Genomic DNA, 25,295 nt, shown 5'->3' with positions numbered 1-25,295 from the left:
GTCAGGTCATGACCTTGACCTGAGGTCAAATTTTCAAGTTGACCTTTCAAGGTCAAAGTATAGTTCATTCGACGCGTCTCGACAAGAGGAACACGATGCTGGCAAAATTAATGTCATGGCTCTTTTGAGTCAAAAGTTATTGCCGAAAAACCGTTTATCGTAAAAACGGCTATTTTTGGAGTTTTTGCCCTGTGGAGGCTAAACCGTTGATCTCAGGTCAAATCTGAGCACATCACTCAGAAAGGTCTGTAAAAGGGCTATCGAATGCGCTTTTCCGCGGCGCTGTAGCTCTATCGGTTCCCGAGATAGCCGTGGGCAGTTTCCAAAATGTTGAAATAGTCAACATTTTACCTTTGGTGACCTCTGGTGACCTGACCTTTGACCTGATCCAAAAAATGACCGAAGTGTTTTCGTCCTTATTTTGGACGTTCTTTCGATTGCCGCTTACCGCGTGTCGCTACGTGGCCCAGGAGCCGAGTTAGAAGGGGGGGTGTTCAGACCCCCCCCCCCACGGCCCGACGCGGAATCTCAGAGCACCGGCCCGGCGCGGGTTAATATGCGCACAGCGTAATGTGCGTACAAGGCATGCATACTTGGCTCCGTGTCCTTCGAGGTCCTGAAAACGACAGCGGAATCTGCGGAAATTCGGTGACGATAAACCAAGAGAGGTGGCCGAGGATCCTCCAGTGATTCCGCTCGCCGCAGCGCAGCTGTGCCGACACCATTAACCATGGCAGTGGTTTCAGCAGGATGGAGACCATCCTTGCACCGTCCTGAAGACCATGCATGTTGTCTCAGAGAGTGGATGTGAGAAGTTTTCCTTGCATATTGTATCAAAATTTGGACCGCATTTGGATTGAGAAGGGCTAAAATTAGTCTGGGCCTAGAATAGGCTAACTTTTATTACATGACAAAAGCAGCATATTCGGAAACCGTGAATGGGTATATAGGGCCTTGCGTGAATGCTTGTCTTGTGTCTACCAGCAGCAGATTCGCGAGTATCAATCCACTGCTAGATTGACGAACGTGCACGTTTCTGTAATATTTAGACACCAATCTAATACCTTCTAAATAAAAATTATTCACTTTTAAAATGTAATATATAACAAAAAGGTAAGTAAATAAAGTCGAAATGAAGCCACTGCCAGCTTTTACCAAAAAAACAAACAAACAAACAAAATACCAAATGCATGAAAATGGTCTTTTCCTGACGAAGGAAAAACTTCCATATGGCGGGAACAACAAATCAGGTATCACTGCGCTATTGCAACGATTATGGCGCAGCCGACGTATATACGTGTGCTTCAGCCTTCAAGTCAACAATACATCATTCTTATTTTTAGAAAAATCTGGTTCATGAGTCCATAGTTGTATATCGTAGAAGCAAAGCATATGGTCCATGGTAATTGTGCCCTGCTGACTGTGAGGTTTGCTAAAAAAATTGCTAACTCATTCCCCACAACTCGTCGAATACTACTGTTTGTCAGGCTGGGGTTGACACCAGAGCTGGTAAAAAACAGCATCTTGAGGCATAACTCTTTTACAAATAAGAACCAGAGCAGTTGGACAATGATAAAGGCTTGAGCAATAATAATTTTCATCATCCATATTGTGTAACTGTGATATCTAGTGGGTGCATGCTTCCATTAAATGCTTCATACAGTTCTTGCTTACTGCTGATTAACAATGACATGCTCTTTGGATATTTTTTTCTGTTAACTTGCAGGTTTTGGGGTGCTTCTGCCAGTGAGGGGTGCATTTTTTGGCTCAGTGGGTGCTCGAGCACTCCCATGCCCCCACCTCAATTATCCGCCTTTGTGGACTATGGAGAACCCATACTGATTTCTTCTGGCCTTTAATCATATATTGCTTTTTTTACTTTACGAAAAGTGCATGAGAAGTGGTGGTCCACATCACTTAAAGTTGGTGTGGAAAATCCACACCAACTTTCAAGTTGGTGTGGAGCTCTCCACACCAACCACATACGAAGTTACGCCCATGCAACTCTGAACTCATAATCTCTTTTGGTCTCCAGTATGAATGGGCGGCGCGGGTCGGCGCGAAGCGCCGCGAGATTTTCGTCGGGGTCGGAAATGTATATGCATAGATGTCGCTACAATAGCTTGACATGCAGTGCAAATTGTAGCAGACAGCAGTAGTTTCCCCTACCAAAGTGGTGGTTTTCTACCACAGACGCTCGTCGACATAGATATAAAAGACTAGATGGGACATTGGCAGTGTTTTAGTGCGTGCGACTGGCCGCCATGTTTGTGAGGGCGAGAATCTGCGGCGCTGTGTAAACACTACGGGAGGAGGGGGGTATTTGAGGCTGATTTTGTGGTATTTTTCGACCGAAAAGTGCTAATCTTTTTTGCTCACGGCATTCTTTGGAATGTGTAGATTGTGGAACAAGTGCTGAAATATGCTTATCTATTGTAATTTGGCTACGTTAGCCTTAGACATGTTGCACTGTTGACGCTGATGAAGAATAGGTGGCACCAAAGGTAGGTAGATTTGCTTGGCATGCCTGTTTTAGATTTAATTCAGTTCCCATGTTTTTTTTTGTGCACACCACAATCCTTTTATTATTTTTGCATGGATAGAGCACCAGTCATATGATTTTTCACAAAGAAAGTTTACCTAGATAGCTACCAGAACATTGGCAGCGGAAAGCAGACTCATTACCCACACTTGCTTTGCCTGCTCACTTTCTACTGTTGCCTTCAATGGACAATATTTATGAAGTAAGAAGGTTTTATGATTATAGGTTTTAAATAAGTACTTTACTTAATGTCATCAGTTGGTATTAAATAGAAGTTCAGAGCCAAACGAAAAATCCATGCACTATGCCAGATGCCTCGGGGGCTCTTATCCGCTCTGGGTTCAGAGTGCAGTGGCATACCACGCTCACCCTCAACCAGAGCTGATAGATAGTGAAAATGCCAGACGTCGTGATATCTGCACCAGTGAACTGTGTCGCACATTTGATCCCAACAATGAACACACTGTAAAAAATATTGACGAGCTATGTGTCAAAACAAGGGTCTCGAAACAGTCACCAGGTTGTCAATGCTTCCGGTACCTACCACTTGACTAGTTACCGCTTAGTTAGCTTACAGGCTGAGAACTATCCAGATCGTTATGATCCGGTATAGTAATGATACCCTAGGTGTACCTTTGTTTTGAAGTGCTGAATTAACTATCAAGGTTGTTTGACGTTTGTTTTCGCCTCAATCCGAAACGAGGAAGACCCTCATCAAATTATTAGGTGAAAGCCAGCCTCAGGATGATCAAAATACTAGGGGTACTTTTGTCATAGTAATCTGTGAAGGGTGCGGAACAAGCCGTAGCAATGCACTCGTCACTAAACCAGCCTGAGATTATTCGCCAGGTAGCTGCTGCGTTTCCCTACTTGCTGAATCATGTTTGCAACTTTCCATTTCCAGACACTTTTTACGGCAAATAAATTGTTGGGTTATTTGGAAGGTGAATGACAATTTTATTTCTATAAGTCAATACATTTGTATTTCCGATTGCCCTAAAACTTTTTTTAAAATCGTTTGCGGTAGGTTTTTATTGTTCGCAATAAAGTTGCGCACCTGTGAATCCTTCACATAATGCGTTCCCGGCTTACCCGGCGCCGGTTGCGCCGTGTGCCGTGCCGCGTCCGGTCGGGGGTGCGTGCGTCTGTGAAGTGCGAGTGTTTATCACTGGGCAAACCTGTATCGTTTCCATTTGTGCAGTGTCTAGTTATGAAGAATTGCTTTCCGATATATGACCTGCAGTGATCGACGTTCTGATTCAATAACTTGCCATAAGCCATTATTCTCAACTAAATCGCGCAGAGACGTTTGCAAAGTTGTCGTGGGGGGGGGGGGGGGAACATGAGCGATTTTAAATGAATTGCTCTCCATGCAGTGCAATAGGACTTAGGTTTGATTTTTCAAAAGTTGTGGAGCCGCCCCCGGTGTCCGGCCTGGCCAACTCTCTCAAGAACGGACAGCTAACGGAACACTGAAGTTTCACTACGACGATTTCCGCCAAAGTTATGAAGAAAAGGCAAGTGCAAGAAGTACAAAACTTCTCTTGGTAATCAAAACTTAGGTTTGGCAAATTCCAAACCCTAAGTCACTACAACTGTGGATATAAATAAGCTGGTTATTGACGGCCAAGCTCTGGCCAATCTGAGGTTCAGACCTTTCATCAAGTTCATGAGGCAGCTGCGGTTGGGCGGCTCACGGGCTCCACTGCATAGGCTCAGACAGGTACTCTACAAAATGTCTTCTGTGTTCTTAGGTTCAGATCTATCGATATGTGCATGCTTCTGATTCGATTGATAACTGTAAACGGGCGCTGGAAGTGAAATGTTCGCTTGATATACGAAAGGTACATTGCAAGAAAGCACATTATTTCAGAAATACACTTTCATTTTATCTTGAGCGTTTTTGGAATGGGCCGGATGAATTCGTCATCAAACCGGTAAGGGATTTCGTTTGAAGACCACCGATATTTAAGAATATGATGGTCTTCAAACGAACTCGCTGGCAAATTCGATGGCTGGATTGGGCGGCGTAGGATCTGCTGGTCATCTGACTATGGGTTGATTAGGGCCTAGTTGGGGGGTTCGTCGTGGGGTTCAAATGTATAGCAATACGTTAGTTTTGACCTAGTTTGGGCTTCATTCGTTAAGTAGGAACAAGACGGTGCTTCTTTTGAACATCGTCACTAAACAAGCCGCCCTCGTTTTGACATTGTTTTTCGTTATTATTGTTACTAGGTACTTTGTTATCACACACAGCATTAACGAGGACCTGCTTCCAAAACAAGGCAGAAACGCTCCAGCTATTTTTGGGACGTGGTAAAAACTAACCGACACCTGGTAACTGTCATCTGACGAACACAAAACAAGCCAGGGGCTCGCAGCGTGTGTCAAAAGTAGGATGCAAAACTAGTCTGTACCCCCGACATTTAGCGTTGAGAATCATTTGACGAGGGGCTAGTCAATATTTTTTACAGTGCAGTGCAGGGGCGACGTAAAAATGTGCGTTAGTTGGAGCACCTAAACTCAGATTGTCATTACCTAATTAGTTTTCACATTGTAAAGCTTAAACTACACTTCATGCTCTTTTGGCTCACCTGTTATCAGTATCAGTAAATAGGGTATTAGTAAATCTGGCGTTACCATCAATGCTAAGTGCTAACAAGTAAATATGAAGTCCAAGGAAGATAAAAATCATAATCTTACTTGACCTAACCTTACCTACTAACCTAACTAACCTACAACCTACAAACCTCAACCTACAACCTCTATACCTACAACCTACCCACCTACAACCTACCAACCTTATATGTGCCGACGGTGGCACCAGATTTATGGATACCCTTATTTGTTAGGTACTTCACTCCACTTCTCATTTTATTTGAAGCTCATTAAAATTATTGTATTTAAGTCTGTGTAAACTATTATTTTAAAAAACCTGATGCTTTTCCTTGACTGCAATCTCACTGTTTGCTATGTGTATTTTGTAGTGTGTACTGTGTGCAAATCCAGTATCCTACACTTGTATGCTACAGGCCTTGGTTTGATCTGACTAACTGTTAATATGTTTCAGCTTTAAAGACTAGTATCTTTTGAAATTGAAATTTGCCTCTCAGTCTCTCAAGATGCCAAATAGATGTGCAGGATTTGATTGCTGACAAACCAGGGATGAGGCTCAAGAGTCAAGAGATCACCTTGCATTGGCAAGTAAAAGCTACAGACTCTTGATTTGTTATATTGTTACAGGTTATCTGTTACCGAGAGCGATTGCTGTAGTTCAATTTCTTGCATCAAAATCGGCAGAATATGACTTCACTGATCACTCTGACGTCATTTCCGGCCGACCTATGGTAGCTACACAATTTTTATTTCTATAAAATGTTTCAGATTGATGCAGCCGAAGGTACTGCAAGTTTCGTATCGACACGTCTAGCGGTTTAGAATTATTGCAATAAATATATATTTTAATTTTTTCAAATGTATATATTTTATTGCAGAAAACAGGAGAGGGGCTCTGTAGAGCCCCACCCTCCAGTCATGCGTGGGTAAAGGCCCATCAGTCACTAAAACCAGAATAAGTGCAAAAAAGTATTACCAAATGCCCGGAGACTGCTTTACCATTGCCAACATGTGTGTGTGTGTGTGTGTGCGTGTGTGTGTGCGTGTGCGTGTGTGTCAACAATGTGTTAACAACAAATACAACACTTGTGCCTGGCGTATGTTAACACTAAACACTATTAGCCATATTTTATTGATACTAATCGAACCTTCCAGGTGGCTGGAACAACCCCAGTGCCGCACAGTTCTGCGGGATATTCCGGCACCTGCTCTACCGCTGCGGCGTCCGGCCCGGCAGCACCGGGAACGTGGCAGCCCTCGACCCGACCAGCATCCTGGCAGTCGGTCACACGACCACCGGACGGGGAGCCAGCCTTACTACCTCGGCCTCCACCACCTCAGACAACGGTGCCACGGCACTCCACATCATCACGGAGCACGACTTCCAGCCTGGGCTGTCGTCTGGTGGGCTACATCGCCACCTACCTCGCAGAGTTCGTGGTGAAGAAGGCGCTCGACTCTGTCAGCTGTAGCACCTGTCAGGAGGCCCTGGTGAGCGACATCCAGCCGGACGACATGACACAGCTTTACCACCTCTTCATCATCTCTGCCAGATGATCTAAGGTGGGGACGGGTCACATGCCTGGGATCTGACTGAGACCCGCTCATACCCCGCCGAAGTGTTGGTGATTTCAGCGGTCAGCTGTCTCTAGCCGGTGTCAGTGAGTCGCGGCCAGCTGCCGCTGGAGTGGGTATCTACCGTCGATAGCTGCTGTGTGGCGGATAGCGTGGATTTGGATGGACACTTCATATTAATGAACAGATCAATGTCTGGCCGATAAAAGACGTATTTTGTCGATGATTGCTTAGTGACTGAGTGGGTCCACTGGCGCCCAATGCAGTGGGCGCTGGGTTACCGCCTCGCCTCTTGTGACCGTGTCGATATGTAGCACTGTTAGTTGCCGATTCGTTGCCGGCCGTCTCTGCTCCGTGGCTGGCTGATCCGGCACAAACTGGTGTTCGTGGCTGAAGGCGCGGCTTACAGTTACACTAGCTCGCCACGTGCCTGTGCGGCTATCGTCGGTGCTGCCTGCAAGGGCGATGTCGGTGCCTGTAGGGGGCGCGGATTGATTCAAAGTGAGGAATAGGTCATCGGAGCTCGGGTCAGGTCATGTTCGGCTAAAATAAGCGGATTTTGCGATTTGCCGCATCCGGGTGAGTTTCCTTGCCTTCTAGTGCATGTTTATGCATTTCACATACGTTTTTTTAGTGTTGATGTCTAGATAACGTGCATTTGCCTCGAGGTCAAGGCTGCGCTTCATATGGGCAGTTTTCGGAGCATCTTGCTCATTTTATTCGTAATCCTTAATTATGTTTGCGGATTTGTGCCCGCAAATCATTTTTTTAAAGTAAGATTGACACGGGATTCGAGATCGGCGCCCATAAATACACTTCACATGACCCGCCATGTGACAAGGCCATCCGAGGTCATCTAAGGTCGCTGACCTTGTATGACCTTATGTGACCCGGTTCGCTAGATTTCGAGATGAGGTTGATTAGGAATGATGTAACCCATTTCGCCGACGGTTCACGCGTTTTGGTCGATTTTATAGCGAAAGATCTCAAACTCCAGTGACTTTACTGGTTCGATTTCCAGTGTTTGACCTGACCTCTGAGTTCACCTGTTGACCTAGTACCCTGAAATTTGGGATCACTGGTTTACTCACATCGCGGACAGCATACCTATTTTTCCGTTCTTGCTCCGTCGAGGGGCGAACGGCTGGAGTTCATTCCGTTCACCCTGGCTTCCCCTACTCGTAAGACGCTGACAAACTACGAACGGGTGAGGGCTAAACTTGCACTTATTGTCGATCATTGTCCATTGCATACTGCATACATAGATATAAAGTATGGTAGCCATAATGGGAAACGAATTTAATTTTAAATTAGCATGCCAATTGCATCTACCTTCGGTGCCGCATATCCTTTATCAGCGTCTTCAGGGCTATATGTCTAGGGCTGATGTAATTAAATTACAATAAATACACATGTTTCTGCCCTTGTTTCACAATCTACTCATTCCAAAGAATGCCATAGGCAAAAAAGATTAACACTTTTCGGTCGAAAAATACCACAAAATCTGTCCCAAGCACCCCCCTCCTCCCATAGTGTTTACACAGCGGCACAGAGTCTCGACCTCACCAACATGGCGGCCGCTGCTACGTATTCGCGAGTCGCTCCCGACATGGGGGTGCCCTATCTAGTCTTTATATCTATGCTCGTCGAGGTCGGAAATTCCAAATACGCTCCCGAAGGGGGAGAAGCTCCAGATGTCACGTGACTAATATGCCCTCCGGCGCCCTGTTTTCACCGGCGTCCGATTCACGCATGTTTGTGGGGTTTGTGGGCGGTAGCCGGCCTTATGTTTGCGTATCGTCAAAAACTGTAATTTTGATCGTTGCTTATGGTACTGTGACATCTAGATTCTACCCCTAGTCATATTTTACCAGAAGAAAACTAGCTGGGCAACTACAGAGTACAGAGCTCAGTTACCAGGTGGGCTCGAAATTTTCCAGATTGTTATTTTTTCTCCTATGTTAACAAACAGCTTGCGGTTTAAGTATAACTGGGTCAATTCGCACTCACCAACATACTTTTCTGCCATACATGCATTTGCTTACTTTTGCCAAATTGTCAGGGAACTCAGATTTGTTTTTCAATAGAAAAACACAATTCTAAAGAATAGTGTTTTAACTATTGACAACAAACCTTCAGTTATAATTGACATTGTTCAGCGCCTATGTGTGTATCTGGTTAGAACCAACACTTTGACTTGAATTATTCAGAGGTGACAGATTGGGAGAGGTGGCCGCAAGCGGTGGCCATGGGCTGTGGGGCATGCAGCTGTGAGCGTCCCTGAATTACCCAAAAATTAACAATACAAGTTTAAAAACGTATGGCTTACCCAATATCATAATTTACTATCTACAAGAATTTGAAATAATATTAAAAAGTGCCATATTTGTGTTGCAGTCTCAAAATACGTGCCCTCTATTTACCTCCCCAGTCCCCTGAATGTCCACTGATTCAGAGCCTCTGAATTAACATCAACAGATGTTGCAATTTTATAAGATCTTTGGCTAGTCATAAAGCAGGCATCACCCTTTTGTTTTTGCAACCAAGGAGTGGTGCTATAGGTACCAACTACCAGATACCCGGAGATGTAGGTTGTAGGTTTGTACAGTCGGGGGCAGATTGATGTTCCACCACTCCCTACCCATCAGGCTCCCATGGCTCCCGCACTGGCTGCTGTCAGTGGCAGGACTGGCAGCACTGGCATTGGCAGGCATTGCTGAGCAGTGCTGAGGGCAGGCAACACTGGCAGCAGCCACTGCTGATCCATGGGAGCCCGATGGGTAGGGAGTGGTGGAACATCAATCTGCCCCCGAGTGTACCTACCTACCAGTACCAACCTTTGGACGTATCTCAAGTCTCAACATGATACAAAGATAGGGATGATGAGACATTCCTGGGAGACAGACATGAGCTATCATCAGTAGCAGATCCAAAAACAGGTAACCTTCATACTGGTAGTGGAGGATGAAGGTTGCAGGGGGCACATTCTTAAAGTTTCTCTAAATTAAAAAACCTGGGCTTCTATTCCAATCTTTATGCCCTGTTGTGCAGTTCAAGCAATACTTGTGGGTTAAAAAGTTACCTTGAATGTTTGAATGGGCAGATTAACAGAGTGGGGGAGGGGGAGGGGGGCAGCATTGGAATTGTGGTTTCTTTCTGGTCCTGCATTTTATTCTTCGGGTAGGTTAACCCCTTCCAGTGCTTAGCCTTTCGGTAACTGTTCAGGCCGCTGTTGTTTTTGCCGCCTGCCCCAGTCAAGCCGCAAAGTTGATAGTCACACGAAGCTTATTTAGGGCCTCTGAGCATACAATTTCGAAATTAACAGGTTCTACAAAGCTCCTCTCTTTCATCTATGTATATGCATATATTTAATAATAATTCTGGATTAGGCTGGTTTGAATGCAAGAAGCTTCATTGTACATCTGGGGAATTTACACTATGACTACAGGAAGGCAATGGGCCTCGTATCCATCGGGCCTAGAAGAGCTACGCCCTATACCGGAGAAACCTCACATCAGCTTTTATTCTCCGTACTCTGTGGTACCGGGAACTCCAACGCTGCTGTAGAACTTGTTGCGTTGGCCCTTATCTCAATCGTCCATGCCGTGAACAGGACCCGGGAGACTCGTGCATCGGGCGCTAGAGCGGTTCGAACGGGCTCTCGCCGCACCTTCCTGGTTTTAGGAATATTTTTGCATTACTTAAAGGTAGTGTGCCAGCTTTCCTGGACCGTATGGAGTTAATGGCCCAGATAAGGAGAACCGGATTTTTGGAACTTATCCATACCTTCAAAACTCATGGAAACGTCTTAAATTCTTCAAATTTTGAGTACCCCAGTGCGAAATTCGCCCCGACGGGTTGTCGGTCGTACCCCAACCACATTTCACACCACTATGAACAATAAATGCACACACTGAAATCGCTATTACCGATAGGCTCATCCAATCAAGTTTCGATAAACCCGTTCATCATCATCTCCTGCGGTTTCGAACACGCCTGCTAGGTGGTGCGGTAGACCGCGCCCAAAGCAAGCCAGGGCCCCGGTAACGTGAGGTAGCCGAGTCGGGGCAGCGTGCGCTGACCCAAGCCGGGGCCGCGCGTCCTCCCGGTGTCATGTGATAGCCCGGGGCTGCCCGGGGATGCGGTGGACCGCGCCCAAAGCCGCGGCCCCGGCTTGGGTCAGCGCACGCTGCCCCGACTCGGCTACCTCACGTTACCGGGGCCCTGGCTTTGGGCGCGGTCTACCGCAGGTGGCTTCTGCTCATACTTTGTGGTGCGGTGGTGGTGCGTCGGGCCGCGCGCTCTGACTTCGGCCAAGAAAATGCGTCAGCTGATCATTGTCATTTCTGCCACTTTTATGTGGTGAGGTGGGGTCATAACTTTAGAGACGGCTGTTTCATATCAATTATTTTACATAAAATAATATTTCAAACTATAAATTAATGCTCGACAGCCAAATTAAAGAAACAATACCAATACAGGCTTACAGTTTAAATTCGACATTGTGTTGTCTACGATTAGACAGCTGATAACTCATTCCCGTACGTCGTAACTCTATAATGACCTTTGCTTATTGTCACATGTGCGCCGCATTCGCGATTGTTGCCGACGCCTGTTTGCAGGTCAGCCCACTACAGTTGTTATACATATCGAAAAACCGATACACTTTGAGGCGAAAAAAGCACTATTTTAGGCCCATTTTTTGCGATATTAGGTAAAAACAGAAGCTTCTTATCCTAGGAAAAATAAAATGGGAAATCATTGGAAGGTGGCACACTACCTTTAATGGCCAGCATCATTAAAAAGTGCTCTCAAAATATTGATTTGAATATGTATTAGAACGTTGACGTAAGTGATCGATATTCGGGACGTTTTTACTTGCTGTCATGGCTGTTCAACATGAAAACATTGTGTGCAAATTTTTAAGAGATCAGTCATCATTTGAGAGCTGCTCAATGAGAGCGAACGTTCTCTGCTTCGAGACCGTTTGCCATTGGCGCACAAAAGACATCCTTCACTCACTCTTCGGTCTCCAACTCGCTCGATTTTCATAAAAGTCTGGTGAACAAAACCTGTTGTTTTATAGCGCTCAGCACTGCAAGAGCCGAGAGGCTTCTACATTTCACACTGCACAGCAAGATCTGGGTGAGGCGTGCCCGCGTATCAGTCTCCTCACTACTTACTTGCCATGTCACTTGACTGTCATCAAGCCCAGTGTTGTTCCTGGTTCATCCCATCCCAGTCAGTCCCTCACTGCCTCAGCCTTTTGTCCTCTCTCCCTCACATCCCCTCCCTGTCCCTCTCAACCCCCGTCCCTCGCCACCCATCCCTCCCCGTCCCCTCCGCACCTCCCCAGCAGTGCCAAAGATGATGAAGCGATGACAGCGGCGGCGTGGATTCACCTTTGAACCCTGGACTCCGTCCCGGCTGACTCACTGGGTCGGCAGTGTTTTTAGGCCGCTCGCCCGGCCGGCCGACCGGACGATACAGTTTGTCCACTGCCCCACGCGTTTGTTCACGATCCGGCCAACTGGTCTGACCGAGATCGATGACGTAACGTGCCCGGAGATAGGGACAAAAAAGTCACAGCGACCAGGTGATTGGAGGGCGATGTTCACCGTGGGACGGAGATCGATTCAGTTGGCAGCAGGTCGTTCATGCTAGTTATTGCGATCCCGCGCACACACGGGTGGTTAGTAATAGTTTTTGTATTGCAGTATTTGCATGTGGTGTCGTCGTGATGGGTTTAGCCCAGAGTGGGTTTCCGCGCAGCAGAGGTAAGTGATATGCCCCGTCAGGCGATCTGTCGATTAGGAGGGATATTGACGTGCGTGTGCGGGTTGGTCTGCTCCCTAATGGTTCGCCTACTTTCGACTGTTTATGGCTGCCCGCCAGTGGCGACTATATTCGCTCGGTCCGGCTCAAAGTGCACGGCCCGGCTCTCGGAGTTAGATCCGGGGGTGCGCGCTGGCGAGTTGTGGACGACGGCCATTGGCCGCCAACGACCGCGACTTGTTGATGGATTCTGGACATTGGAGTGGGCTGCAGCAGTTGGCGCTCAGTTTTGCCGATTGATTTCGGATGGGCCAGTCAGTGTTGACCTGGAGCGGCGCCAGGCAGGGCTCCTCGTGATCGTCGTGTCGTGACCAGAACGGACAGCCTCTCTGTTTGGATAGTGACCCAAACTCGTTAGTGTGCTGGTGACTGATATTTGTGTAGTTTGGCATGCGCTCACGTTATCATGTAGTGTGGTGTAATCCAGATCATAGGTACTTAAACACAACGGATATTTATGTAACATCCTCAAGTACGAGTGCCGCTGTTTTGTTCTGCCTTGAATGGTGACTCTGGTATTCTCATCTGCCTTGTAGTTTCATTTTCTTACGTCGCTACTCGCAATATCATGGTTTTTAACGATTATCTCATTTTGTCAAAGCAATAGCTGTAGGGCTATTCTAACGTCCAGATATGTTAAACAAAATGTTAAATATGAAATATCGCCTGTACTTTCCTGTGCACCGTTGGCATACCATCTAACCCTGCTCTCCCTTCTCCAACAGCCGTCGCCGCCGCTGCCGCTGCCGCTGCTGCCATGGAGGACCCCGTCGCCGGTGAATGCTCGGGCGACCTGTGCCCAGCCAGTGCCGCCGCTGCCGCTGCCGGTGCCGCTGAGGTGCCGTGTGTGAGTGCCGTGCTGCTCTGCTGCTCCCTGGGCCTGCTCTACGTGGGCAGCCTGTACGTGTGGCGGTCGGGCTTCTCGCGCGACCACCCTGCTACCATCCGCCGGCGGTTCGTCAGCGTGCTGCTGGTGTCTCTGGTGTCGCCGCTGTTCCCGCACCTGTACCTGCAGTACGGCCCCGGGCGCGCCAGTCCGCTGGCCGACCACTCCATCTGGCAGGTGATGGGTCTGAGGCTGAGCGGCCTCCTGCCCGCCCTGCTGCTGCCCTACCTGCTCACCGCCGTGCTGTTCCTCGGGCCGCTGGTACAGCAGTATCACGTGGGACACTGGAACATCTACCTGGAGCCCATGTACTGGTGGCAGAGCCTCCGCAACCTGGTCTGGGTGAGGAACCACATCGTGGCGCCATTCTCCGAGGAGTTCACGTTCCGGGCGTGTATGGTGCCGATGCTGGCCACGTGTATGTCGCCACAGCAGCTGTACTTTTGCGCGCCGCTGTTCTTCGGTATCGCGCACCTGCATCATCTGATGGAGCGACTCAGTCAACGGCAGGGGGTGCTGAACGCCCTGGCCGCCAGCCTGTTCCAGTTCGCCTACACCACCGTGTTCGGCGTCTACTCGGTGAGTGGGGACGGGAAGGCTGTACTGGGAGCTGGTGGGCTGGCGTTAGGTCTGTCCACAACATACTCGACATCAATCGAAGCATTTTTTAAGTTAAGTTCATAGATGTATCGAAATTATGAAATGGATTATTTAGCCATAAGCGTGCAATGGAGTAACTGAAAGCATGATTCAGGCCTTTGAGGCTATTTGAAGGAGCCAAATTCATTATGATTGTTTTTTTTTATAGTTTTCATCAGGTGCGTCATATTTTCCACATCAACCTAGAATCACATCTCTCACCAACCCACAATCACTGCTGATGGGCAATCACTAATGTCTGCTCCCCCTCTCCTGCCCGCAGGCGTACCTGTTTGTGCGGACGGGCCACATGACTGCGCCGTTCATGGCCCACGCCTTCTGTAACCACATGGGCTTCCCGGACGTGACCGGTCTGCTCGCCGAGCCCGAGCCGCGGCGTGCCAAGCTGGTGCTCGCCTACGTCACTGGACTGGTGGTGTGGTACCTACTGCTGGGGGCTCTCACAACGCCTGCAGTGTATGGGAATACGGTCTACTATAGCGCGGCGGTGTGACGACCGGGGATGGTGTGTGGTAGCGCCGAGCGGCGTCGCTGCTGTGTTAAGGGTGGTGGCAGGATATGTGTGGTTGAATAAGGACAGACGTCAGCAAGGCTGTCTGGAGGGTAAAAGGATGGTGGCAGTGATGGGACCTGCCAAGGTTGGAGGATTTAGGCAGATAACAGTGATAGCTGTGTGTCTGGAAAATGCGGTTACGTGCCTGAACGCTTGGTGAAGACTGGGGTGCCTGTCGTTGACTGCGCACTGCCGCTTTCCGCCCGACCGCTGCCTTCATACTCCCTGGTGTTTAGACGGACAGGCCTTACACAGACTCCGAGGCTGGAGTCGGCACAAACCAGGGGCCGCGCACGTCGTATGTTTTACAGCGGAGGCCGGTATGTGCTGGTTTACAGTGACAGTGAAGAAAATGGAGAGGTCGGATGAGGTTCAAATGAAGAGTGGAGCCTGCTCACGTCGTGGTGGACAAATGCAAAGCTATATCATTGTATCAGCCGATGATACGAAAGGCAGTGAGGGACAGGTGTCTTAGGATCTACCCCTGGAATTTCGGCTAACGAATGGAAAGAGAACGCTGGTGTTGGCCGGGTTAGTACAGCGTTTTCATCAGTTACGCTTTTTTTTTAGGTGTTTTTGGTTCTTACTGCTGCATTGTGAGCCCGTTTTTGGCTGTCCCACTAGTCTTATTTGTTTACTAGATGCCCGGTTCTGTTCTTCAAGCGGGAAGTTTTGGAGGTTTGTGCTGTGGGGTTGTGCCATAACACACTGACGTGTCTCGAGCTGTTGTGATGTGATTTGCGCTCTAACGCTGGAGAAAGTAGGACATAGGCGCCTGTGTTGCTGTGAGCTGAGCTAATGGAGGGTACTATGCGGCATGCGCACCTGTGATCAGTTCTGCCACTGCGACGGCCGACGGACGCGGGCACCGTATGGCTGTCTCTAGGACCGGCCGAGTCGGGCTCGTGCTGCCGAACAGTGGAGACAGAACGGGCTGAGGAAACACACAAGACCGTTCATGTTACGTTCGTGTGTTTGATTCGTTCAGTCAAGTTAACATTGGGCTGGATTGAGTAGCTTCGATTGTCACTAGTCGGGATGTCGCGCAAAGCTTGGCTGTCGCGTGTGCAATGAGCGATGCAACACTCGATGAGAAGAGAGGGCCCGCCGGGCGGTGCCTCTGAAAATGTGCGAACGGTTAGGATAAAATTGGATCGGCAAGAGGAGCCTGCTGGAGCTGAAGTTCACCGGCTACCAGTGGCTGAGCCGTCTAGTGCCTACGACTGGGGCCGTGACTTAGCGTCTGGAAGCTGAACGCTGGAACCGATATCGTCGATCCTTGACCTTCCTGTCGTGATGTGGTGGTTGTTCTCTGCTGGGTGGTGTTACTCACGGCACAATATGGCATGACAGACGCACAGTATTGGTCATTGGTGGTGTAACTGGCTCCTGTAGCAGCTGCCTTCTCACCATTGTGTTGTGCCGCGCGGGTTACGGGGGACGGGGTGCACCGCTGGATGTGGTGAGAGCGATAACATAACGTGTGTCGAATAGATCAGCCGCATACTCCGTGTGATGCTTTTGGGGGACCGAAAATAATGCATTAGGTGTTGTCAGGTTGTCATTGTGGATTGTATTGGTCTGGCTACCTAAAGAGCGTTAGGGCGCACACTCAGAATCCGAGAAACCGTGAACCGCTTCACTTTCGTACAAAGAGTCCAATTCTTCCATTAAAACAGCGTAACATCTAATTTTTCAGCTACCTCTTGGAGCGGGTCCCCCTGCTGAGCTCTAACCGATCTCTGCCGTCTGCTGTGCATTGAGCCGGACTGTTGTCTGTATGTGCTGGGTCCGTGTGGAACGCCACCGGGCTCAGGCAGTGACAAATACAACTAACGCCGATATTTCTCAGAGCTGTTTGTTCTAGGGTGACACCGAGATTCGGAAATGTATCAGATAGTAGGACTTTATAATGCAGCGAACAATGTTGCGAGCGGCAAGACGTTCCAAATCTAGTCGCGATGCACACAAGACCCCCGCCAGATGTCGCACTTGACTCTTGAGGTAGGTATATTCTCCGTACTTATGAACTCGATAAAAAGCAATGATGAACACGCAAGCAGATACAATGACAAAATAAGGTATACATGTTGGTAAGGCACTTGGACCTCGCGAGGCCCTTCTCTGCCACAGCCGCGTACAATAAAATTATTGATTACAAACCATCAAAGCTCGACGCTAGCTGTGGAACAGCCCCTAAGACATTACGCAGGGAAGCTGGCTACAATCGAGATCAGGCGCCAAAAGGATATAAAAGTACACAAGGTGACTCAGGCGCCGTGTGAACCTCACGCAATGGATACCTGAATCATGAAAATGCTACGGATATACGTGAATACAATGATTAAAGCCTGTATAAAATGCGAGCGTACATTTGCGCAGTCACTTCTTAAAACGCCTTACACTCCCCGGGGTCGAGCATGGGACCACTGACCACTAAAAGCTCACGGATTATCCACTAAACTAGAGCCCACACTCGCACTCGCCACTCACAGCTCCAGTCAGCACAGCCCGCGGGGCCCGGCGTCTGCCACCTGGCGGCGACCCGCGCTACTCCTCCTTCCCCGCGTCACCGGCGTCCGTCTCCTCGCTCTCATCACTCTCTCCATCCTCCGCCTGCTCCACTCTCCCCTCCCTCTGCTCCCTCTCCTCTCTCTCGGCCCTTTCCCTCATCGCTACCTTGTTGGGCCTCCGCCGCAGTCCACTGTAGTCATACAGATGCTCCTTTTTGCCCACCGAGGGACGGCGCGCGCCCCGCTCTGCCTCTCGCGCTGCCGCCTCGCGCTCCAGACGCTGGTAGCGCCACCAGACGTAGCCGTAGAAGGAGACGATGAGCACAGCGGAGATGGCCAGAGGGATGAGCGAGTACAGGAACCGCTCCAGGGTCAGCACCCAGACGTCACAGCCGTAGTGCTCCCACATGTACTGAGTCGTGTTGGCCTGACGACAGACGAATGGGGGAGCGTAAGTGGACGTATGTGAAGTGAAGGAAGGGGTGCGGGGCAGTGGCAGACATTGTGACATATGAAACGGCGTGATGTTTGCGAAAAAAGAGAGGGGACTGACACTGAGGCTCGTGCTACAAAACTCTAGTACTGATCTCGCCTGCACTCAATGACTGACTGAACAGTGAACTGGACATGACTATCAGCGATCATTCCATACTGCTGAATGCTGATTGCAATTCATCACTGACCAGGATGACGAAATTTTAATGAGGAACCCTCAGGGTCTTAAAAGTCAATACACAGATAACATGAATCATGTTATCTATGGTCAATATTATCATGGATCATCATCTACCGCTCTTAATAGACCCGTCCCTTCGTGAACCTCCCCACCGTTTCGCCGCATCTCACCATGTCGATAATATCGCGGCAGGTCTGCCAGTCGCGGGTGTCCTTGATGATATCCTTGGCGTGAATCTGCTCCATGTCGTACTGGGGTCGACAAAAGTCGCACATGTCCGCGCTGGCGTTCACAGCCTTGTGAGCAGGAAACTCAAGCTGAAATGAACACGGCGGGAGAAGGGGAGGTTAGAGACCGTGTGAGCTTAGAAACAGCACGAGATTAGAGTGCAATTATGAAACCGATAGCTAAACCCAAACAAACACCATAGCTTCATGAGATTTAAGCTTCATCGGGTACCATCTTGCACAGCCGCGCGCCACAACGCTGCGAACACGCTTTCTCCACGTAACTAACACACCGACTACGTAAGATTCCAGCCACTCACTAGTTACGAGTCATCTACGACATCCATAGCTACATTTGCGCTCCTCTTTCGCCTTACCCACACGGCACCCCCACGTCCCACCGTCGCTGCCTCACCTGCATACACCTCCGGAACGCTGCGTCCGTGTCCATGAAGCGGGTGACGCCGTCCTTGAGCCGGTAGGTACCGTTGGTGCCCCTCTCCAGGCAGCGTTCACAGCGGCTCACCGCCAGCAGCTCCGTGTAGTAGGCGTACGCGCGCAACATCATGTGAGTCGAGTCCCGGTCCAGCAGCTCGTGCGCGCACGCGGACTGGTCGGGGCCAGACTGCGGAGAAGGGAGGGGGAATTGTGTGACTGCGGGTACCGTATGCTGAATCATGTAGGTACGCCGGGCAACGCCAGGTAAAAAAAAAAAACTTGCAAAAGAGACACACAAATCGGCTTGGCTGACAACAGGGAAAGCAAATACGGAATAGCAGTGGATTATGTATCACTTCCCAAGTCATGCGACATTGTTGTCACCGCAATATACTCACAGCTGCCGAAATAAGATTTAGCCAGGTCCGGCTCAGTGTATTTTATCGCTAACGATGCAGTCTATTCGAGATACACCATCCCTTACTTCTTCCCCCCTGACACGCTCCCAGGGCTGCTCCTCTGAGTGCTCACCCCCACAATGGTGGTGTACGCCCGCTCCAGGTCTGACATTAGCGGGTAGCAGCTCAGACACGCCGTCAGGGGACGCGCCGACATGATCATACAGCGCGAGATGCTGCCGGCACAGAAACAGGTCAGAGGTCAGGGTCACGGGTTAGGGGTTAGCGACGGACCGATACATTTGACGATGGTACCAAGACGATTAGGGTTTGACTGACACAAGAAGCATAACAGATGTGAATTTGTCAAACAGGGTGATCAAATACTGTTTGAGAAAAAAAGGACGATAAAATGGTTCGAAGAATAAATGGACCGACACATTCCACTTCCAAGCAATGCAGGGTGGTAAGCCTCAGGTTATTGAGCGTTCTAGATTCGTCGCATCAATGGGAAGAGCGAAGATCGCTTGGGCACTGACCCCGACAGGCTATCGGCCAGATTGTTGAGCTCCATCGTGCATTTTGTCGAGGTGCTCGGTTCAGCATGATAGGAGTCGGGTACATCGCAGTCACGGTCCCTGGAGGCAAACAATGCTCCGTTACAAAGATCGCCAGATAACACGTTACAGGGTCTCATAGTCATGACCTGTTGCTGTACTGCTGTAGTAACAATGTACTGCTGCAGAGCCTGTCCAGGTCACTGTCCAGGTCATGACAGGTCACAAGAAGAAGACATGTCTGTGCAACAATGTTATTTCACTAGGAAAAGATAGATTGGAAGACACCGAAATTCTGGATAAATGACCACTAAACAGCATTTGGCCAAATGCTCATGAATGCATCTACATCAATCCAACCCGACTCACTTTGAGAGACAGGCAGTTGGTGAGACCAGCAGGACCAAAGCAGCCTGAAAGAGCAGCATGGAACATCAAATAGAAGCGCTATCAACCTGACCTCGATAGGTGACTCAACATCAGGATGGGTGACTCTCTGCAAATTACAATGATAAATAATTCCAGAATCAGAATGCCTATGTTAAATGGGATGCTAATGCAAGCAATAGAAAACACGATAACTTTAAACTACAAGTAAATGTGACCCATTCTTATATCAAAGTTTCAACCTGCATATTGTAAAGACCATTCCACAAATACACCAATTGTGGGAAATGGTGAGCAGGAGAGAAAAGTTGTGAAGGAAACTGAAAGGTGAAAATCAAGTCCAAATTCATGAATCCTATCTAATTGAGAAAACAATCAACTTACCACAACAAACCTCCCACAGAGGAGTACCATAGTGCAAGGAAAAAAGGTGATCGACAAGCAACTTCAACTTCAGCTTGAGCGTCCACAAATTTACAGGGACTTGCAGCGGACCCGACCAGCCTCCAGGGACTTCCTTTGTTTGATGAAATTTCAACTCTAATGTCACAGCCTGCAAGACCTGAAAATAGGCATTTAAGTAAACAAAACTGCTGCCTACTGTTTGGTAAAAAAACTTGAAACTAAGAAATAAAATGAGTGGGAAGTGCCGGAGCCCGGAAGTGGCTGGGAAGCGGAAGTGAACAACCAGCGGAAGTGGTTGGGAAGCGGAGGTGAACTTACCAGTCAGGAAAGACAAAACTAACCCCGCATTCGATGTCTCTCGGACGGCGAAGATGCTACGTCGTCCGGCCAATCCCGTTCAAGGTTAGCGGGGGCACGGCTGAGGTTATGGAACGTGATTGGCCAAACGACGTAGAATCTTCGCCGTCCGAGAGACATCGAACGCGGGGTAAATGTAAGAAAATCATTTGTTATTCACACACCAATGCCATCCTCACTATTGTATCATCAACATTAACTCGCGCCCCGTAGGGGTATCGGCGGACTCTACAACCCGTAGGGGGGGGGGGGGGGCGTTTCAGTTCCCCGTAAGATTTCGGAAATTTACCGGCCGATTTTCAAAGTTCAAACGGCGTTGGATAGCCCTACCGGAGAACTACCTTGCGACGCAATTTTATTGATCTCCGTCCAACCGATGCCGTCACAGGTCAGGTCAGAGGTCAAATTTTCACCGTTTACAGGCATTTCAAGAAATGTGTTGTAAAATCGAGTAAAAGGCATACGTTATTGAAAATAATCGACGGGGGAATTATCCGTAAAACAAATATTTTGCTATCTGAGGTCACTGATACCAGGTCAGGTCATAGAGGTCAGGTCACTGAGGGTCACACAACAAAAGTGGCGTGTGATACATGTCTTATGGTCCATTTTACATGACAAATGCGATCATGTGGGTCAGGCAACCTTTGGGAGCCAATTCAGGTTATATTCTGGTGAAGGTCAGGTCAGGTCAAACCAGGTCAAATTTTAAAGTTGATATTTTTGCATAAAATGGATATCGATTCGATGCAGCTCGTCACGGGGAGTCTAATGGTGGTCTTTGTTTTGCGCTTCAAGGTGTAGAATTGCTGAAAATTGAGTTGGAAAATTTGATGTCATCAATTTTGAAGTCTTTTTTTTCGCTGTAACTTGGCCAAATAGAGGTGTATCAACCTTAAATTTGGTATGTGGATAGAAGGTGGTAGGGGCTATCACATATATTCCATTTTTTCGAAAGTCGAAATACTTTTGGGATTTTTTGGCTAAGTATTGTACCTATCAATTTTTATTTATTTTTGGGGTCAAAACCAAAAAATTCAAAAAATCTGAGATAGCACTTAGCAGTGTTATATTGCTATAGCCCTGTTAATTCTACAAATTCTATGAGCTGAACATTTTTCTCTATCTTCAAAGCTGTACCTAGGCCTGACAGCTCTTCCCTAGAAACCTTTTTTGGGGTCGAATATGGCAGAATATGACGTTATACTGACGTCATTTGTGACTAGCCTATCACAGCCTCTGGATATATTTTGGTCACAATGTGTAAAATTGATGACTGGAGAGGCCCTGACAGTTTGCTGACGATATCTGCAGTCATTTATGAGATATCTATGGAAAAGGACAGGGGGTGTTTCGTCCCCCCCCCTACGGAGCGTGGGTTAATATGCAAACCACCTCCCTGATCCCTCACACACTAATGAAAGCACAGCCTAGAAACAGACAAAACACCAAAGGCACACACATGGGGGGAGGGGGAGGGAGGAACAGTGCACGGGCCCCATGTCTTCCCCATTCAAATTGTGGGGGGGGGGGGGGCATTTGAGGCAGCCAAAGCCTTGATGGATCCTTGAATGGGCCCCTAATCTTTAAACCACAAGACCATCTGAAAATGAGCTGAAATGATGATCCAAAAGACCAGGAGGGCCCATCTCCATCTCAGGCCCTCTCACTCCTCAGAGAGCAGGCGCAGGCCCATATGAGTTCATGTAGGGCAACGTCTGGCTATGGCCTGGGACCCTTCGGCATGGGGGTCCCAGTTTGCAGGTCGTGTCCCCCCCCCAACAAAAAATCCTGGTGCACACACAAAAAATGTGTGTGCACCTGCAAAACATCCTTCACCCACATCCTTCACACTATATAGGGCCTTGGCCTTCACCTCTTGCTTCACCTTGCAGTTCTGTTTAGTCCCTTGTTCGCCTGACCACCATCGTCTGCGTCACCACGTCACTTCAGCTGAGGCTGACCCTCCTGTTGCACCGCGGAACTAGAGGGCGCGTGGGATTCCTTTTCTTATATTTTGATTTGAAAGATTTTCACCGACAATACAGACAGAGATAGTGGAACAAAAATATTTTGGACGAAGCATGGATAAGAGATACCTGGATGGGGCACTCTCGGCGGTACCCTTTGATCTATGCGTCACACCGCCGCGGCCGGCGACCACCTGGTGGCGGAACCCGGAACTAACAACGTACACGACCGCTGGGTGCCCGGGCCGGCCGGGCGCATTAGCGGCTGCGGTAAATTACGTTCCTCGCCGTTTAAAATTGCTCTACTGAGGCCTTTTGATGGTGGGTGGGGTATCAATGGGTAGTTAGCCCGATGCTACACTTGTGGAATGTGCTCGACTTCATAAAAATCGTTGTCGACCCTCAGAAACGTTAGCCCGCTTGACGCCGACCGAAGCACGAGACCCGCCCACAGTTTCTGCGCATTTTCGTCCTCTGCATCAGTGCATCCTCACAACCCACCCAACCTCATCCTTGATCACCCGTCCTTGTTCTGGGCTGATAGCCAGCCACCCCACCCAGCCTCTAGGTGGCTGGTGAGTGCACTAGAGCAGTTCGATGAGGACCATGTCTCTCCGTAGCCCGTTGTGACCGTTTACGAGTACCTGCATTACCGAGACAAGCCGGTCTCACCGGGATGGGCTGAGCTCCACCTGTCGAGGATCGAATCTGCCCAATGTAGACATGCCCTTATCTTCTTATTCAGCGCCCAATACTCTGAACACAGCAGCTTTACCGGCACTCGCACACCCGCACATGTTAAACAAACGAGATGAGTTAATAGAATGAATAATTCTATTTGCGACAAAAACTCACTGGTCTACACTACTCGACATAAGCCTTCTTCGAAAAACCAGCCCATCAGATACAATTCACAAGGATGGGCAGGTTCACAGGCACCTCAAAAACACAGATCAGTGCCTAATCCTATATCAAAAGCTATTGATGGAACATGGGGCAAGTAGGGAGACAAATGTAAACAGTACAAACACGATCAGTAAATCTACATCAATTGCAATAACACTTCAGGTTACAGCTGTCCATTGCTCAATGTAAAACATCAGTAATAAACAAAACTATCAAACATTCCACCAATGCATACATTGGTCCCCAATGCCGTCCCTGAGCATCGATCAAACAAAGGTAAAGCAAAAGCAGCAAGCAAAAACTTTAACACTCAAACACTTTGCATGCAACACCCAAGACACACATATGCTCAAAACTGGAGGCACCAAACTAGCGCTGCCATCATGCCTCTCTATCCTCCCATTCCAGTGCAGCTGAAGAGGGCTGATCCAGAAGCACTGACTAGTAATAGTTGGACAAACTGGAAAGTGAAAAGGTACAAATGTAACAAAATGAAATAGGTAAGTTGATGAAGTACTTAATCCCAATGAGAAAAATGAAATTGGCATAGGTATCTATTGAATTAGGTACATTATAAGGAAACATTGTAAGAACCAAAGGCCACTGAGTATGAGTCAGACACAATTGTGAAGGTAACTCACGGTCGTCAAGCTAGATGTAAGCGAATCCTAATCTATAATCTAAGATTCGGAATCAGGCGAGCCCCTACGATTTGGACCAAACTTGGTCAGTAGATAGTACGTAACGTCCTGATTACGATGCATCCAAAATCTAAGCTCGGCCCGCCATATTTACGAAGTTACGGAGGTTTGAACTTCAAGGTCATTCGGGAGAGCCCCTACGATTTCCGTCAAAATTTGTGTACGGGCACTCTAGATGCTCCTCATTACGAATATCACAAAATTTAAGCTCGGCCCGCCATATTTACGAAGTTACGGAGGTTTGGATTTCAAGGTCATTCGGGAGAGCCCCTACGATTTCCGTCAAAATTTGTATACGGGCCCTTTTGGAGCTCCTTATTACGAATATCACAAAATTTAAGCTCGGCCCGCCATATTTGCGAAGTTACGGAGGTTTGAAATAAAGTCTGGCTGGGTACGATTTTTGCACTATAATGTTTCACACTCCTATTTTCCAACCTTGCTCCCTTACCTGGTTCACTTACCTGGTTGGGTTCCGACAATGTCCAGTAGGATAGAGATAGGAGAGTCAAGAAGAGGAATTTAGGAACCCCGTACACAAGGGACGTGCCAGCCTTGCAAAGCTATACAAAAGACACCTATCATGGAAAGTGGGCGGCTGGAAAGTTGCGTCCCGTCTGTGAGATTACATCTGAATGTTAAGGCATGAATACATAAGTGTTAAACAGTTGTACATTCGTTGTGTGGAATTGTTAACAAGAAGGTAGCATAAGATAGACGACATCAAACATATGCATACAGCAAATCATGTATATCTCTGTGTAGGCCCTGCTTGAATGACGAAATAGTAGGAGCGCACACCGTGGCGTCAGACAGAGAGTTCCAAACATGTATACACCTAATTGCAAACGACCTTTTACGCACATCTGTGTTGACGGCAGGGAGAAATGCTTTGTACCTGTGTCCACGGGTTCTGGTTAGGGTGGGCTGGGCAAATAGTTCAGCCGGCAAGATACATGAGTGGCCGTGAAAAATCTTCCAGCACTGTATGAGGTCAGCCCGTAGCAGTCGGCCTTGGATAGAGTAAAGGTTTAGGAGCTGTAGACGCTCTCCATAGGGGAGAAGGGCCATACCGTCAATCTGCTTTGTCCAG

At 48.3% G+C, this 25,295-nt stretch overlaps 2 protein-coding genes and 1 long non-coding RNA gene across 17 annotated transcripts in view; 2 read left to right on the top strand and 1 right to left on the bottom strand.

Moving 5' to 3' along the window:
- LOC122388513 (CAAX prenyl protease 2-like) overlaps positions 1–16,518 on the top strand; it is a 36,515-nt gene extending 19,997 nt beyond the window's left edge. Inside the window, exons 1-3 of one of the 8 annotated variants that reach the window (XM_043379688.1) lie at positions 1,290–1,402; positions 13,294–14,033; positions 14,377–16,518. In XM_043379688.1, coding sequence (XP_043235623.1) covers positions 1,393–1,402; positions 13,294–14,033; positions 14,377–14,607 — 981 coding nt within the window. In that variant the 5' untranslated portion in view covers positions 1,290–1,392 and the 3' untranslated portion in view covers positions 14,608–16,518. Of the gene's footprint in view, positions 1–1,289; positions 1,403–8,246; positions 8,266–8,387; positions 8,654–9,517; positions 9,673–11,037; positions 11,059–12,105; positions 12,511–12,808; positions 12,922–13,293; positions 14,034–14,376 lie in introns of those variants that run through there. The other 7 variants (XM_043379694.1, XM_043379690.1, XM_043379692.1 and 4 more) reach the window with 7 other exon arrangements.
- On the top strand, positions 2,220–7,560 carry LOC122388514. The gene is made up of 2 exons (XR_006257802.1): positions 2,220–2,504; positions 6,314–7,560. It is a non-coding gene; the product is annotated as an uncharacterized LOC122388514 (long non-coding RNA).
- Positions 16,519–16,659: 141 nt separating the features above from the next.
- Positions 16,660–24,129, bottom strand: LOC122388512 (osteopetrosis-associated transmembrane protein 1-like). 8 transcript variants are annotated; one of them, XM_043379683.1, is made up of 8 exons: positions 24,096–24,129; positions 20,248–20,425; positions 19,846–19,889; positions 19,459–19,557; positions 19,053–19,155; positions 18,499–18,708; positions 18,027–18,173; positions 16,660–17,607 (listed from the first exon to the last, which is right to left on the bottom strand). In XM_043379683.1, exons 2-8 carry the CDS (start codon positions 20,275–20,277, stop codon positions 17,218–17,220), a joined length of 1,023 nt encoding a protein of 340 aa, XP_043235618.1. In that variant the 5' UTR covers positions 20,278–20,425; positions 24,096–24,129; the 3' UTR covers positions 16,660–17,217. The 8 variants fall into 8 exon arrangements, with proteins under 8 accessions (XP_043235618.1, XP_043235620.1, XP_043235617.1 ...); XM_043379685.1 differs by having other exon boundaries at positions 24,072–24,117; XM_043379682.1 differs by lacking the exon at positions 24,096–24,129 and adding an exon at positions 22,725–22,813.
- Positions 24,130–25,295: the final 1,166 nt, after the last annotated feature.

Source organism: Amphibalanus amphitrite, unplaced genomic scaffold (genome assembly GCF_019059575.1).
Source record: "Amphibalanus amphitrite isolate SeventyFive unplaced genomic scaffold, NRLGWU_Aamphi_draft 000325F_arrow, whole genome shotgun sequence".
Classification (NCBI taxonomy): Eukaryota; Metazoa; Arthropoda; class Thecostraca; order Balanomorpha; family Balanidae; genus Amphibalanus; species Amphibalanus amphitrite.
The sequence above is the reverse complement of the archived record's forward strand: the minus strand, read 5'-3'. Positions and strand labels throughout refer to the sequence as shown.